Source organism: Carcharodon carcharias, chromosome 5, assembly GCF_017639515.1.
Source record: "Carcharodon carcharias isolate sCarCar2 chromosome 5, sCarCar2.pri, whole genome shotgun sequence".
NCBI classification, from domain to species: domain Eukaryota; kingdom Metazoa; phylum Chordata; class Chondrichthyes; order Lamniformes; family Lamnidae; genus Carcharodon; species Carcharodon carcharias.
The window spans coordinates 20464564-20482279 of record NC_054471.1 but is presented as its reverse complement, the minus strand read 5'-3'; the positions used below and the strand labels follow the sequence as shown (position 1 = coordinate 20482279).

At 43.8% G+C, this 17716-nt stretch overlaps 1 protein-coding gene across 1 annotated transcript in view; it reads left to right on the top strand.

The window, feature by feature from the left end:
• The window catches only part of LOC121278233 (inactive tyrosine-protein kinase 7-like), a 355699-nt gene that overhangs the window by 259341 nt on the left and 78642 nt on the right, over positions 1-17716 (top strand). Inside the window, exon 9 of the mRNA XM_041188452.1 lies at positions 5091-5226. Within this exon, the coding sequence (XP_041044386.1) occupies positions 5091-5226 (136 nt within the window). The remainder of the gene's footprint in view (positions 1-5090; positions 5227-17716) is intronic.

Genomic DNA, 17716 nt, shown 5'->3' with positions numbered 1-17716 from the left:
TTATGTATTTATAAGCAGAGAGCCGCAAAACGTTTGCGGTCAAATTAGTATCTTTATTACAACAGAACTTGTTTGAATACAGGAATTGTAGTTATTCTTTCACCAGAGTCATAACTTCTCACTTTGAAAAAGCTGTTTATGTGTAAAAACAGGCCAAGCAAGAAAATACAAATTTTGTCAAGTGTCCAGTTTTGTGACTTGACTTGTTTATAGTCATAGGATATGAAAGTCTAATTGGGAACTGTTTTCTCCAGAGTTGAAAAGGCAGGTTTATACCTAATGGACTCAATATTATTTGAAGAATAAACATGATTTCTTTGAAATTCCCTGTTATACTTTCAACATCTATCATGGAAGAAAACAGCTTGTTCCATGACACAGTTCTTGATTAGGTTTCAAGTTTTGTAGCAACATTATAACTGCTCCTTCTTTGAGTCTAAGTTTGTGCGGTGGCATGTCCATTTGAGTTAAGGTTGTATAGAAACTCTGGAGGGTACAAACTGTTAAAATCTCAGTTTGCAGAATCAACGCTGTTGCATTCTTTTAACTCACCTGATAGCTTTTCTAAAATGTTTTCATTCAATTCTAGTGACTCTTCATTTTTAGCACAAAGAATAGCTTTCGAATAATAAATTATTTCAAATAATTACCCCTGTCATTTTGCCATACTTAACCAATTCCATCATTTCATCCCATCCTTCCCATGCCAGGCCATCCCCTCCCCTCCCTCACGGAAACAGTCACTCCGGCCAGGGTAACTTCGTTGTTGGACTCTCCTTACCTTCCACTGTTATTGTTCACCATCATCTATCGGCAGCTCCACATGGCTCCACATGTGCCAGGTACCACCCAACAAATAAGCCCCCCAACAGACATGCTCCTTAAACTGATGAGTCAAAACAGTCCAGACAAAGACATTGTTGGGTTTTTCCTTGATTTTACTTGCCAATATTTTTCCTTGCCTTCTCTTTGCTTTCCTAATTTCTTAATTTTTCCCCTGCACTTTCTATACTCTTCTTCTAGGCTTTCTGAAATATTGAGCTCCTAGCATCTGACTCCATATTCTCTTTGGCATCCAGAGGAATTTAGATTTGGAAGATCCAGCCCTTTTTTCTTTCTGTGATCGTATTTGTTCTGAACCTTCTCTCTCTTCTTGAATTCCTCCCACTGCTCTGATGCTAATTGACCTTTAAATAGCTGTTTCTGTTCCACTTTTGCCAAACTAAATCTCAGTTTAGTTAAATCTCACCTTGCTCCAATTTAAAACTTTTACTCTTGGTTTATCTTTGCCCATTTCCATAACTCCATTAAATCTAACTGGATTATAACCACTACCACTATAATTCTCCCAAAGATGCCCCTTTCAGCTTCAGCCCAGCTTCCACCTTCCTTAAACTAAACCCAGAATTTCCCCTATTCTTGTTGGGCTTACCATGTGCTGGTTTTAAAAAAAAAGGTTCTCCAGAATCCATTTTAAGAATTGTGCCCTGTATACCTTCTATGCTATTTTTTTATTTTTTCCCCAGTTAATATTAGGATAGTTGAAATCCCCTTTTATTTCTGCCCTATCTTTCTACACTTCTCAGCAATTTGTTACCTATTGTCTCTTTTATCTCCCTATGACTGTTTGGGGTTTGAATAGAGTATATTTCTAACAGCGTGCCCTTCTTTTATTTGTCACGTCAACCCATATGGCTTCATATGATGATCCATTTAGCATATCATTCCCCCTCACAGCTTTATTTGTTTCTCTAACCAATATTGTGACCCTCACCCCCGCTTATTTTATACCCTCTCTATCTTATCTGAAAATCTTGTAGCTAGAAATGTTGAGCTGCCATGCCTTTACATACCTGCTTCCTAATTTTCTCCCTTTCATTTCCAGCTTTGCTTCTTTCCACACTGAATCTACACTTAAGTTCCTAATGCCCTGCCAAGCTAGTTTAAACCTTCCCAATAGCACCAGCAAAGCACCTGCAAAAATATTAGTCCTGTCGCGATGAGGTGCAATCCACTGGCCTGTACAGGTCCAATTCCCCTGGAATCTAAAGCCCTCCCTCCAGCATCATCTCCCTAGTCACGCATTCATCTGCAGTATCCAGTTATTGACTGTAGCAGCATGATTAATCCAGAGATTACTGCCTTTTAGGTACTGCTTGTCAGTTTCTTTACTAGCTCCCTAAAATCTGCCTGAAGTATCTCATCTATCTTTATGCCAATGTCATTGGTACAATTACGGGCCACAACCTCTGGCTGTTCGCTTTCAATACCACCACCAGCAAACCCCCCCCCCCCCCAACCCACCCCAAAGAATGTTCTGTAGCAGCTCAGTAACATCCTTGACCCTTACACCTGGAGTCATGTCTGTGGCTCCAGGAGTACCTGCCTGTTCCCCTAACTATTGAATTATAAGAACATTCGGCCTATCGAACCTGCTCCATCATTCAATTAGATCATGGCTGATAATCTACCCCAACACCACTTTCCCGCTCTATCTTCATATCCTCTGATGTCGTTAGTATCCAGAAACCTATCAGTTTCTGTCTTGAACTTGCTCAGTGATTGAGCTTCCACAGCCCTCTCAGGTAGAGAATTCCACTACCCTCTGAGTGAAAAATTCCTCTTCATCTCAGTCTTAAATGGCCTGTCCCTTAGCCTGAGACTGTGTCCCCTGGTTCTAGATTCACCAACCAGGAGAAACGTCCTTCTTGCATCTATACGGTCAAGCTCTAAGAATTTTGTACACTTCAATACGATCGCTTCTCATTCTTCGAAATTCTAGAAAGTACAGGCCCAGTCAGCTCAATCTCTCCTCATAAGACACTCCCGCCATCCCGTTGATTAGTTGGGTGAACCTCCGTTGCACTCCCTCCATGGCAAGTGTATCTTTCCTTAGATAAGGAGACCAAAACTGTACACAATATTCCAGGTGCAGTCTCACCAAGGTTCTATACAATTGCAGCAAGACATCTTTATCCTGTACTCAAATCCTCTTGCAATGAAGGCTATTATACCATTTGCCTTCCTAATTGCTTGCTGCACCTGTATGCTAACTTTTAGTGACTCATGAACACAGACCCAAGTCCCTTCAGTCCGCCCTCTAAATGGAGCTCTGCCTTTCTGTTTTTGTACCAAAATGGATAACTTTTCACTATGTTTCATCTGCTATGTTTCTAGACCAGGCTTGTCCCATGTATGGCCCGTGGACCGAATGCCACTCCATGCGGCCCCTGGAGCTAATTTTCAAAATGCCTGTCAAATGGGTTAATTTTAATGGAAGATTCTGCATGGAGCTGCTCCTCCAATTACAGGCCATTTTTCTCCCGCGTTTGCTGCTGTTAGGCTCACGAGCAGCACATGTGGGAAAGAAACAATTCGTGATTTGGGGAGCAGCAAACACCAGAGAGGTTGGATTTGGGGCCCAGGGAGAGTGGCTGAGGGAGTGGAGGGTTCGAAGAGCATGGCCCAGGAAGTGGAGGTTCAAAGAATGTGGCCCAGGGAGCAGAGGTGCCAGAGCTGGGCTCAGTTGGCCCGGAGTGGGGCTCAGGCAAGTTCGAGAACAGCCCAGGTGGGCTGAAACATAACACGAGGCAGCAGAAGCAGTGCCCAATGGTGCCTGAGAAAGTGAGTGACTGGAGACTGAGAGAGTGTGTGAGGGGGATGGTTAAGAGAGAGTGTGAGGGAGGGGTTTGTTAATCTTCCTTAAAACCCTGCCCCATCCCTGTACTCCAGTGGTACCATGGACTTGCCTCTGGCATCTGCAGAAGAACCATCGCCTTCACTTTGTTCTAGTATCTTGGTTCCACATTAACCTCAAGTGCTTTTTAATATCTTTCTACTTATAAACTATCCCCTTAGTCATGTCCCCTTAACAATAAAGAGCATAATTTTCTGATCTGTTTCTTGTACTTCAATCCTTTGGCAAGAGTAGGATCTTGTCTTTTCTCCACATTTCCTAACATGACTGGTTCCCTTAATCCTTGGTGACCACAACTGAACTCCAAATGTGTGTATAAAATTATGAGGGGCATAGATAGGGTAGACAGGAAGGAACTTTTCCCCTTGGTGGAGGGATCAATAACCAGGGGGCATAGATTTAAGCTAAGGGGCAGGAGGTTTAGAGGGGATGTGAGGAAGAATGTTTTCGCCCAGAGGGTGGTGGGAATCTGGAACTCACTACCTGAAAGGGTGATAGAGGCAGAAACCCTCATAACATTTAAGAAGTATTTGGATGTGCACTTGCGATGCCATGGCATACAAGGCTATGGGCGTAGTGCTGGAAAATGGGATTAGAACAGTTAGGTGCTTGTTTGACCGGCGCAGACTTGATGGGCCGAAGGGTCTTTTTCTGTGCCATAGACCTCTATGGTTCTATGACTCTACAGTTTGACTAGAGCCTCCAACTTGTATTCAACAGATTTAAGCATTCCATTTGTTTCAATAGTTGTTGCGCTCTCTCCAATGATGTGCACACCTCAATAAGCCCACAGGCCTCAATATGGCAAATGAGTGGTTCAAGTCATTACCTTAATAATGCTATTCAGTAATTAAAGGTACAGATTTTTTCTATTCTTTACCATTCGTGAATCCTGGATATTGGAAATTGGCAGGCCTTTCAAATGTAGAGGCCATTGCAGTCAAACCTGATTCCTATCCTTGCCCAACTCCAGTACCACCCTCGATGGTTAAGTCTAGGTGCCCTCTGAAGTAACCTAGATAACCACTCATTAGTAAACAACTGAGCTGAAGAAGCCAAGCTCCATCGCATTGAGATCTAGGCAATGCAACATCGAAGTTCACCATATGAAGTTTAATTTCACAAATGATCTAAAACAAAGGTGCAGCTACATCATTGCTCTATATACAAAAATACCTCTTCCATTTCACAGGTGTTAATGTGGAAGGGGGACCATCTTCCATGTGAGCTACCCAAAACCCAATTTTTAAATCCCAATTCTTGTCTGAAGTCATTTAGAAAAAACAAGAAGTTCTTTATCTGACAAAGAATGCAAGCTTTTTATTTTGTTTATCCTGTGGCTACCAGCTACCATAAATTTCAATGGCTCCTAATTGTCTCGATTAATTTTTAGGACAGCCGATTTGAGGAATTTGACAATGGAACTTTGCGTATTAATAATGTGGAGGTGTATGATGGAACTCTGTATAAATGTCAGAGCAGCACTCCAGCAGGAGTCATTGTGGGATATGCGCGTGTCCAAGTCTTAGGTAAGTGCAGACATTTATTCACTACAGGTAACTAACTTGATAGACTTTAATTTTTATTTCTAACAATTTCTCAATTGATTAAATTCAACCATTTTGTTTGGAGTATGAATTCAGTTGTTCAAGTTGTGCTGTACAAGGTGACTTCCAGCACCAGCTCTGATGCAGAACAGAAAATCCCATGTTTGGACATCATGGAGCTGATTTTTTCCTGTCCCCATATTCTGCAAATAAATATTTCCATTGTCACAAGCTGTTTCTAATGCCTTATCCAGTTGATTATTTGTGTTGAATCTGGATGACTAGTGCTCGTAAGTTCTTCAGCCTTAGAGCTCATCACCAATATACCTGATGCTATTGTATACTTTCCAGACATAGCCATGCACACTTTTCTGCAAGAATCACTGATGGCACACTTGGGGAAGGCTGGGGACTTGCTTGTTTCTGTCCCTACATAAAGCTAGGCACTACATCAAGCTATCAGAAGATACTGCACTGAGTTTTTCTGAAACCTTTTTCACCAACGTAGGACTTGAGTTTTTTGCCATTTGCAAATCTCAAAGCAACACAGCGTTGTATGGCACCACAGTTTGGTTCATTCCATGTGAAGAACAGGGGACTACTCCTGGGGCCCTGGCCTACGTTTATCCCTCAACCAACATCACCAAAACAGATTAGATTAGCAGGTCGTTTATCTCGCTTATCAAGGTTTTTCAAGGTATACCATTGACAATTTCAGTTCAAAAAACTTGGAAGCGGATCAGAATAATAATTTCCCCTGGGACAAGGGCAGCAGATACATGAGAATACCACCGCCTGGAAGTTCCCCTCCAAGTCAGTCACCATCCTGACTCAAGAATATATCACTGTTCCTTCAATTTCACTGGGTCAAAATCCTGGAACTCTCTTCCTAACAGCACTGTGAGTGTACCTACAACACAGGGACTGCAGCGGTTCAAGAAGGCAGCTCACCACCACCTTCTCAAGGGCAACTAGGGATGGTCAATAAATGCTAGCCCAGCCAGCGAAGCCCACATCCCGTGAATGAATAAAAAAAATGAAGGAGACCACTCAGCCCATCATTCCTGTGGCAACTCTTTGAAATAGCTATACAGTTAGTCACAGGGGAAGATTTAGGGGACAGTGATCAATACCATAGGGTTTAGATGAAAACAGCTGCAAGTATTCCTTGAGTCATTGCAGCAATATATTTCTTGATAACTATTTACCTGCGGTAGATTTTTGGGTTCCATTTTAAGTATCACAAAATCACAATGTTATAATGCAGAAGGAAACCACTTGGCCCATCATGTTTGCACCGGCTCTCCGAAACAGCATTATGACTGAATGCCATTCTCCTGCCTTTTCCCTGTACCCTTGCACATTGTTTCTATTCAAATAACCATCTAATGCCCTCTTGAATGCCTCGATTGAACCTGCCTCCAACACACTTCCAGGCAGTGCATTCCATACTTGAAACACTCGCTGTGTGAAGAAGTTTTTTCTCTCATCACATTTGTTTCTTTTGCAAATCATTTTAAAGCTGGGTCTCTCCTCCTCGATCCTTTTACGAGCGGGAACAGTTTCTCCATATCTACTCTATCCAGCCCCCTCATGATTTTGAACACGTCTATCAAATCTCCTTTTGGCCTTCTCTCCAAGGAGAACTGTCCCAACCTCTCCAATTGATCTTTGTAACTGAAGTTTCTCAACCCTGGACTCATTCTTATAAACCTCTTCTGCACTCTCACAGAATCACACAGTGCAGAAGAGGCACTCGTCCCAACGAGTCTGCACCGACACATGAGAAACACCTGACCTACCTACCTAATCCCATTTACCAGCACTTGGCCCATAGCCTTGAATGTTATGACGCGCCAAGTGCTCATCCAGGTACTTTTTAAAGGATGTGAGGCAAACCACCTCCACCACCCTTCCAGCAGTGCATTCCAGACCATCACTACCCTCTGGGTAAAAAGGTTTTTTCTCACATCCCCCCTAAATCTCCTGCCCCTCACCTTGAACTTAACGTCCCCTTGTGACTGACCCTTCAACTAAGGGGAACAGCTGCTCCCTAACCACCCAGTCTATGCCCCTCATAATCTTGTACACCTTGATCAGGTCGCCCGTCAGTCTTCTCTGCTCCAACGAAAACAACCCAAATCTATCCAACCTCTCTTCGTAACTTAAATGTTTCATCCCAGGCAACATCCTGGTGAACCTCCTCTTCCCCAGTCCTCTGGCACCTCCCCTGTGACCAGAGAGGAATTTAAAAATTTGGGTCAGAGCCCCTGCGATCTCCTCCCTTGCCTCCCTCAGCAATCTAGGACACAAATCATCCAGGACCTGGAGATTTGTCCATTTTTAAGCCTGCCAACACCTCCAATACCATGTCACTTCCGATATCAATTTGCTCAAGAACCTCGCAGTCTCTCTCCCTGAGTTCGATACCTTCATCCTCATTCTCTTGGGTGAAGACGGATGTGAAGTATTTGTTCAACACTCTACCGATGTCTTCTGGTTCCACCCACAGTTGGTCCCTTTTGGGCCCTACTCTTTCCCTGGTTATCCTCTTCCCATTGATATACTAATAGAATACCTTGGGATTTTCCCTACTTTTACCAGCCAGAACTTTCTCATATACCCTCTTTGCTCTCCTAATTGCTTTCTTAAGCGCCACCCTGCACTTTCTGTACTCCACTAATGCCTCTGCTGATTTGCTCCCCCTGTACCTGCTAAAAGCCTCTTTTTTCCTTCTCATCGTATCCTGAATATCTCTGGTCATCCATGGTTCTCTGGGCTAGTTACTCCTTCCTATCACCCTAGAGGGAACATGTTGAGCCTGTACCCTCCCCATTTCATTTATGAACACCCCCACTACTGTTCTGTAGATTTGCCCACAAGTAGCTATTCTCAGTCTAGCTTGGCCAGATCCTGCTTTATTTTACTAAAATCCATTCTCTCCAATCCAAAATATTTTTCTGCAATTTGTCTATTTCTTTGTCCAGAACAAGCTTAAATTGTACCATGTTGTGGTCGGTAGCACTAAAATGCTCCCCCACCACTACCTCAGCCACCTGTCTGGCTGCATTCCCCAGAATTAGGTCCAGCACTGCGCTGTCCCTTGTTGGACCCTCAACATATTGACTTAAAAAGTTCTCCTGTACACATTTCAAGAAATCCACTCCTTCCAAGCCCTTAACAGTATGTCTATCCCAATTAATGTTGGGAAAGTTGAAATCACCTAATATAATTACCCTATTGTTATTGTTTTTACACACCTCCGCGAATTGTGCACATATTTCCTCCTCAGTTTCCCACTGACTATCTGGGGGTCTATAATAAACACCTAACAATATGGCTGCCCCTTGTTTTATTCCTATGCTCTACCCACAAAGCTTCATTCAATGCCCCCTCCAAGATATCATCTCTCCTTACTGCAGTAACTGACTCCTTAACTAATAATGCAATGCCTCCTCCCCTTTTACCCCCTTCCCCGTCTCGCCTGAAGATTCTATAAGCCGGAAAGCTGAGCTGCCAATCCTGCTCCTCAACCACATCTCTATGATAGCTACTATATCACAATTCCATGTGTCAATCCACCCTTAACTCATCTGTTTTACCTGTAATACTCCTGGCATTTAAGTAGAGGCCATCTAGCCTTGCCTTAAACCCCTGCAACTTAATGTAGCTGTACTCCCTCTGACTTGATTGTTTACTGTATTTTGATTCTGCTAACATTCTGTGTTCCCTCCCCCTGCCGAATTTGTTTAAACTCCTCCCAGCAGCTCTAGCAAACTCGTCCACAGGGATGTTATTCCCACTCTGGTTCAGACGTAGAAGGTTCCACCTTTGCCAGAAGCGGTCCCAGTGATCCAGGAATCTAAAACTCTCCCCCCTACACCAACCCTTAAGCCATCTATTCATCTGCACTATTCTCCTATTTCTAAGCTCACTAGCACGTGGCACTGGGAGTAATCCAGAGGTTACAACCCGAGAGGTCCTGCTTTTCAGTCTACTGCCTCACTCCCTGAATTCTTGATGCAAGATCTCATCCTTCTTTCTACCTATGTCATTGGCACCAACATGTACCATGACCTTTGCCTTATCACCTTCCCTCTGCAGGATGCCCTGCAGATGTTCAGTGACATCCCGGACCCTGGCACCAGGGAGACGACACACCATCCTGGAGTCACGTTGATGGCCACAGTAGCGCCTATCTGTTCCCCTGACTATAGAATCCCCTATTGCTCTTCCTCCCCTCCTGTACAGACAGGCTCCTTATGGTGCAAGAAGCTTGGCTCTATCTGCACTCCCTGGAGAAACCAGCGCCTTCATGACCCTCCAAAATGGAATACCGATTTGCGAGCGGGATCCCAGGGAACTCTTGAACTACCTGTCTGTTTCTTTTGGACTGCCTGATGGTCACACATTCCCTTCCTTCCTCAAGTTCTTTCAGCTGTGGTGTGACCACCTCTCTAAACGTGCTATCTACGATGCTCTCAGACTCGCGGATGCTCCACTGTGTCCCCAGATTCCGTTCCAGCTCTGAAACTCGAGCTTCCAGGAGCTGCAGCTCGCCACACTTCCTGCACACATGGTGGTCCCGTGCACTGGAAATGTTCCCGGCTTCCCACATGGAGCACTAGGAGCACGCCACGGCTTTGAGCCCTCCTGCCATGACTTATCTCTTTAAATTAAACCTTTTTAATAAATTACTCTAGGGCCCTTCTTTCCTGATCCTAGTTACTACAGAAGATACAAACTATAAGCCACAAGAAAGACATTAAACTATAAGTGATAAAAGTAGTAAATACTTACCCGACCTTTCCACTACTTATCAATCATTTCTCTCCCTTGTAGCCTCTACTGCTGCAGCAGGGCAAGACCACTCTCTGAAGATTTAAGAAGTTGGATAGCAAAGAAAAAATGTAAAGAGCACCTCTTCCCTTCTGCACCAAATTGCTAATACCCACAGTCACTCTGGCTGTGTCGCATTCAGGATGAGCTTTCTCCCCTGCTCATGTGCAATGTATTCTCTCCCCTGCTCTCTGCAATGCATTCACATCCTTCATATAACGTGGCGCCCAGAACTGTACACAATAGTCCAGTTGAGACCTAACTAGTGTTTTATATAAGCTCAGCATAATCTCCCTGCTCTTGTACTCAATGTCTCTATTAATAAAGCCCAGTATACTGTATGCTTCATTAACTACTCTCTCCTCACAGTCATTTGGACTACTCAGCTAACCTCATTTCCCAAATGCAGCAATACTTCCTTCCTAGTAGGACTGAGACCGAGTCAAGGAAATTCTGTTCAACACATTTCAGGAATTCCTCCCCCTTCTTACCCTTTACTCCAACACTGGCTGGAAACTTTTGCTCTCGCTGGTGATGAGTTTGGAAGCAGGAAGGGCTTTTACTTAAGTGGCATGGTGGCGTACCAAAACCCCATCACCTTCCTGCCTCTACTAGAATTAAGTTCTGTGTGGGGAATTAATGCTTGTCCTTCCTGCTCTGCTGCCAATTTAGGCCCTCAGGTGGCAAATTAATGACCACTTAAGGGCTTCATTCCACTACCACCAGTGTTCACTGAGCTGCAGCCTATTGCCATTTGGTATGCATGACAGGTAAAATTGTGGGGCCAGTTCGTCGCCTTCTTGGAGGTCCCTTGATCAAAGCCACTCACTCATGCCTGACTCAGAGACATCGGGAAAAAAGGGGGCCTGCCAATAGCCACCGCTCTGCCCTTGCTGCTGACCCCCTGCATACAATCCCCATGACCACTACCCTGCCTGGGATCCTGGGACTTCGGTACTTGTCTTTCCAGCAGAAGCCATGGCCTCCCCAGTGGCATGCTGAGCAGAAGAGCTGCTGGCCTCTGATTAGTCGGCTGCTCTCGGTGGGTGGGACTTCTATCCCCAAGGTCTTGATTCCAGGGGAAGGTCAGTGGTGGCCCTGCCACTCCTTGATAGGTATGTGGTTTGGTGGTCCTTCCCAAAAAGAGGCAGTGCATGTCTCTCACCAGCTCTCCGGCCGGTAGGCAAGACGCCCAACGCCTCAACAAGATTCTGCCCAATATCCAGTCGATATTTGGGTAATCCAAGTACCCCGATATCACCATTCAATAATTTTTGCACATCTGAAGACTTACTTCTCTATTCTCTCTCATACTATAGAACACCACAAGTAATGTGACCATCGTTTTTTTGCTTCTCATTCTAACCAAATGGATTCGGTCCTTGTCCCCTCTTGTACATCCATTCTTTCCACACTGCAGTACTAATTAGTGCTGCCACCCCAACTTCCATTTTCTTTCCCTATCTTTTCTGAACTCTTCTTATCCTTCACTATTAAGTGCCCAGTTCTCATTTTTAAGCGAATGGCTGTTATTGCTGCTACATCATATTCCCACATGGCTATTTGTACTTATAGCTCACAAACCATAATCACCGCTTTGTGTTTATATACATGCATTCTAAACCTGTCTTTGTATTCCTCATACTCCTCCTTAATCTGCTTCCGTCCACTAAAGTACAGCTTCCTTCTCTAGTACTAACCAACACTTTTTCCACTACATTCCTCTGTTCTACTTCTACATGCTGGTGCGCATTCTCTAGCCAATTTATCTTAAACCCTCCCCAACTACATTAGTGAACCTCGCCAGCAAGGCACAGCCCTAACCCTTTTGAATAGGTGCTTGCTGCCCAGAATTGGTCGCAAACCACACATTTATCCTCCCTATCTTCCTATTCTACTCTCACTAGCATGTGGCACTGGAAGTAATTCAGAGATTACTGCCTTCAAGATCCTCCATTTTAAACTTGCTCTCTAGTTTCTGAAAGTTTGACCGTAGGACCTCAATACCTGCCCTCTCTTCTGGCTCACTCCCTTCCCCTGGCAGAATATTCTGTACCTTCTCCATGATAACCTCTATCCTGAACTCAAGGAGACCACACACCATGTGGGACTCACATTGACGGTGACAGAAAAACTCCTGTCTGTCCACCTAACTGTGCCCCCTAACCTTGTAACAGCTGCATTTCAACTCTGCTGTTTCCTCCTGTGAAGTCCCTTACCCCTTGGTGCCATGGTCTAGACTGCACTCCTTCAAGGTGTCATCGCTCCCAGCAGCTTTGAATACTGCATACTGGTTTGAGAGTGGCATGCACCACGAAGACTCATGCTCTTGCTGCCTCTTTCTACTCTTCCTCTGCTGGATGGCCACCCATTTATTGTATGAACGTATGAACTTACAAGTTAGGTGCAGGAGTAGGCCACCCGGCCCTTCGAGCGTGCACCACCATTCAATAAGTTCATGGCTGATCTGACTGTAACTTCCTGTCCATCCTGGATAACCCTTCACGCAACGCGGCCCCCCCCCCCCCACCCTTTTTTTTATCAGAGTTTATCTGGCTCTGCCTTGAAAACATTCTAAGACTCTGCTTCCACCGCCTTTTGAGGAAGGGAGTTCCAAAGACACTCTACCCCCCTGAGGGAAAAAATATCTTCTCATCTCTATATTAAATGAGTGATCCTTTATTTTTAAACAGTGACCGTTAGTTCTAGATTCTTCCACAAGAGGAAACATCCTCTCCACATCAACCCTGTCAAGACTCCTCAGGATCTTATAAGTTTCAATTAAGAACATAAGAACTAGGAGTAGGCAATTTAGCCCCTCAAGCCTGCCCCGCCATTCATTTCGATCATGGCTGATCTCATTTCGACCTCAACCCCAATATCCCACCCTCACCCCATAACCTTTCAACCCATTACTAACTAAAAATCTGCCTATCTCCTCCTTAAATTTATTCAGCGTCCCGGCATCTACTGCACTTTGAGGTGGTGAATTCCACAGATTCACAACCCTTTGAGAAAAGTAATTCCTTCTCATCTCTGATTTAAATCTACCACCCCTTAGCCTAAAACTATGGCCTCTCTTTCTAGAATGCCCCACAAGGGAAACATCCGCTCCACGTCTACTTTGTCTATCCCCTTTAGCATCTTATTCCTCATTTAGATCTCCTCTCGTCCTTCTAAACTCTAGCAATTATAGGCCTAAACTGCTCGATCTCTCCTTATAAGACAAGCCCCGCATCTCTGGAATCAATCTAGTGAACCTCCTCTGAACCGCCTCCAGTGCAGCTACATCCTTCCTCAAGTAAGGGGACCAAAACTGTGCACAGTGCTCTAGGTGCGGTCTCACCAATGCCTTGTAGAGTTGCAACAACAGTTCCCTATTTTTATACTCTATTCCTTTAGCAATAAATGTCAAAATTCCATTTGCCTTCCTTATTACTTGCTGTACCAGCATACTAGCTTTCAGTGATTCATGCACAAGGACACCCAGATCCCTCTGCACTGAAGCATTCTGAAGTTTCTCTCCATTTAAATAATAAGTTGCCTTTTTATTCTTCAGACCAAAATGGATAACCTCACACTTATCCACATTAAACTCCATCTGCCAAATATTGGCCCATTCATCTAACCTGTCCATATCCATTTGTAAATTTCTTATTTCTTCATTGCAACTTACTTTCCCACCTATTTTGCTGTCATCTGCAAATTTAGCTATAGTACCTTCTATCCCTGAATCCAAGTCATTAATATAGATTGTAAATAGTTGGGGCCCAAGGACCGAACCCTGTGGCACCCCACTAGTTACAGCTTGCCATCCAGAAAAAGACCCATTTATCCTGACTCTTTGCTTTCTGTTAGTTAGCCAATCCTCTATCCAAGCTAATATATTACCCCTAGCTCTGTGTGATCTTATCTTGTGTATTAATCTTTTGTGCGGCACCTTATCAAAGGCCTTCTGGAAGTCCAGATATACGACATCTACAGGATCCCCGTTATCCACTTTGCTTGTCGCATCTTCAAAGAACTCTAGCAAATTAGTCAAACATGATTTACTCTTCATAAAACGATGCTGACTCTGATGGATTGCATTTTGACTTTCCAAATGCCCCATTATACTTCCTTAATAATGGATTCCAACAATTTCCCAAAGACAGACGTTAAACTAACTGGTCTATAGTTTCTTATTTTCTGCCTCCCCCCCCCCTTTTTGAATAAGGGCATTACATTAGCAATTTTCCAACCCACTGGAACCTTTCCAGAATCCAGGGAATTTTAGAATATTATAGCCAATGCATCCACTATCTCCACTGCCACTTTCTTTAAGACCCTGGGATGTCGGCCATCAGGTCCTGGGGACTTGTCACCCTTTAATCCCAATAGTTTGCTCAGTACTTTTTCTCTAGTGATGGTGAGTGTTCTAAGTTCCTCTTCCTCTATATCCTCTGCACTACCTGTTACTATTGGGGTGGTACTAGTGTCCTCCACTGTGAAAACTGAGGCAAAATATTGATTAAGCGTCTCTGCCATTTCTGCATTCCCCACTATTAACTCCCCAGTCTTGTTCTCCAAGGGACCAACATTCACTTTAGCTACTGTCTTTCTTTTTACATACTTGTAGAAGCTTTTGCTATCAGTTTTTACATTTTGCGCTAGTTTTCTTTCATAATTTACCTTTGCTCTTTTTATTTTTTTTTAGTAACCCTTTGTTGATCTTTAAAAGTTTCCCAATCTTCCAGCCTGCCACTGACCTTTGCAATTTGGTATGCCTTAGTTTTTGCCTTTAAGTTATCTTTAACTTCCATGCTTAGCCATGGATGCTTTCTCCACCCCCCCCGCCCCCCGCCACCCAACCACCATCTTTCTTCTTCTTTGGGATATATTTTACTTGGGAAGAATTGAATATCTCATTAAATATCTGCCACTGTTCATCAACTGTCTTACCTTGTAGTCTTCCTGCCCAGTCCACGAGGACCAAATCTGCCCTCGTACCTATTTAGTTACCTTTGTTTAACTTCAGAACACTAGTGTGGGACTCAAGTTTCGCGCTCTCAAACTGAACTTGAAATTCTATCATGCTGTGACGACTCTTCCCTAGAGGATCCTTTACTATGAGATCATTAATTAATCCCATCTCATTACACAAAACCAAATCCAGAATAGCCTTTTCAATCTTCCCTCCTCTTATATGATTCTTTGGTGCAATATGGCTTTCACACACTCTGTCCCTTCCTTTCACTTTTTGATTGCAATCAGCCTCGTCACTAACCTGCACTCTTACCCTCTCCTTAAACTTTGATTTTTTATATTTCCATGTAACTGAACCTTCCCCCCAACTATTTAGTTTAAAGCCCGATCTACAACCCGATTCTCCAGGACACTGGTCCCAGCATGATTCGTGGAGCCCGTCCAAACGGAACAGCTCCCTCTTTCCCCAGTCCTGGTGCCAATGTCCCATGAATTCGAACCCACTTCTCTCACACCAATCCTTAGCTACATGTTTACCTCTTTAATCTTATTGACCCTGTGCCAATTAGCTCGTGGCTCAGGTAGTAATCCGGAAATTATTACCTTTTTGGTTCTGCTTTTTAATTTAGCCCCTAGCTGCACGTATTCCCTCAGCAGAACCTCTTTCCTCCTTCTACCTATGTCATTGGTACCTACGTGGATCACGACAACTGGATCTTTCCCCTCCAGCTCCAAGTTCCTCTGCAGCCCAGATGAGATACCCTTAACCCGGGCACCAGGTAGGCAACGCAGCCTTCAGGACTTTCGATCCTGTATCTCAAACAGTAGCTATTCCCCTAACTATACTATCCCCGATTACAACTATATTTCTCTTTTCTCCTCTCACTTAAATGGCTCCCTGTACCACAGTGCTATGGTCAGTTTGCTCATCCTCCCTACAGTCCCCGCTCTTGTCCACACAGGGAGCAAGAATCTCGAACCTGTTGGATAAGGGCAAGGGCTGAGGCTACTGCAGTGCTCCTTCCTGGATCCCTCTACCTGCTTCACTCATAGTCATACCCTCCTGTCCCTGACCACTTGTCGAATTTAAGGTAGCTAATCTAAGGGGTGTGACTGTCTCCTGAAACAGTGTCCAGGTAACTCTCCCCCTCCCTGATGTGTCACAGTGTCTGAAGCTCAGACTCCAGCTCATCAACTCTGAGCCGGAGTTCCCTGAGCAACCAGATTGCTACAGATGTGGTCACTAGGAACCACAGTGGGGTCCACCAGCTCCCACATCATGCAGCTACAACACACCCATTAAGTCGCCTCTTACTCTTTTAAACTCCAGGGGATACAAGCCTAGCCTGTCCAATCTTTCCTCATAAGTATTGGTTTAGTAAGCCTTCTCTGAACTGCTTCTCATACATTTACATCCTTCCTTAAATGAGGAGACTAATACTGTTATTACTACTCCAAATGTGGTCTCACTAGTGCTCTGTATAACTGAAGCGTAACTTCCCTACTTTTGTAATCAATTCCTCTCGCAATAAATGATAATTAGCTTTCCTATTTACTTGCTGTACCTGCATACTAGCCTTTTGCGATTCATGCACTAAAACACCCAGATCCCTTTGCATCTCAGAGCTCTGCAATCTCTCACCATTTAGATAAAATGCTTCTCTTTTATTCTTTCTGCCAAAATGGAAAATTTCACATTTTCCCTCATTATACTCCATTTGCCAGATCTTTGCCCAGTCACTTAACCTATCTATTTCCCTTTGTAGCCTCCTTATGTCCTCTTCAGAACTTACTTTCCTACCTATCTTTATAGCATCAGCAAATTTGGCAACCACCCCATCCATCCCTTCATTCAAGTCATTTATATGAATTGTAAACAGTTGAGGTCCCAGCACTAATCCCTATGGCACACCGCTCATTACATCTTGCCAACCTGAAAAAGACCTATTATACCTACTCTCTGCTCCCTGTTAGTCAACCAATCCTCTATCCATACCAATATGTTACCCTCTATACCATGAGCTTTTATTTTCCGCAATAACCTTTGATGTGGCACATTATTGAATGCCTTCTGGAAATCTAAGTACAGTACATCCACCGGTTCCCTTTTATCCACAGCACGCTACTTCCTCAAAGAACTCCAATAAGTTGGTTAAACATGATTTCCCTTTCACAAAACCATGTTGACTCTGCCTCATTACCTTGAACTTACCCAAGTGCCCTGCAATATCGTCTTTAATAATAATGTCTAACATTTTCCCTAAGACAGATGTTAAGCTAACTGGCCTGTAGTTTCCTGCTTTCTGTCTCCCTCCCTTTTTGAATAATAGTAACATTTGCTATCTTCCAATTTAATGGGACCTTCCCCAAATCTAGGGAGTTTCGAAAAATTAAAACCAATGCATCAACTATCTCACTGGACTTCATTTAAGATCCTCGGATGAAGTCCATCAGGACCCGGGCACTTGTCAGCAACAATTTATTCTGTACCATTTCTCTGGTGATTGTAATTTTCCTGAGTTCCTCCCTTCCTTCCATTTTCTGATTTATAGCTACTTCTGGGATCTTTCTTATATCCTCCATAGTAACGACTGATGCAAAGTACCTGTTGAATTCATCAGCCATTTCCTTGTTTTCCATTATCAACTCTCGAGAATCACTTTCTATA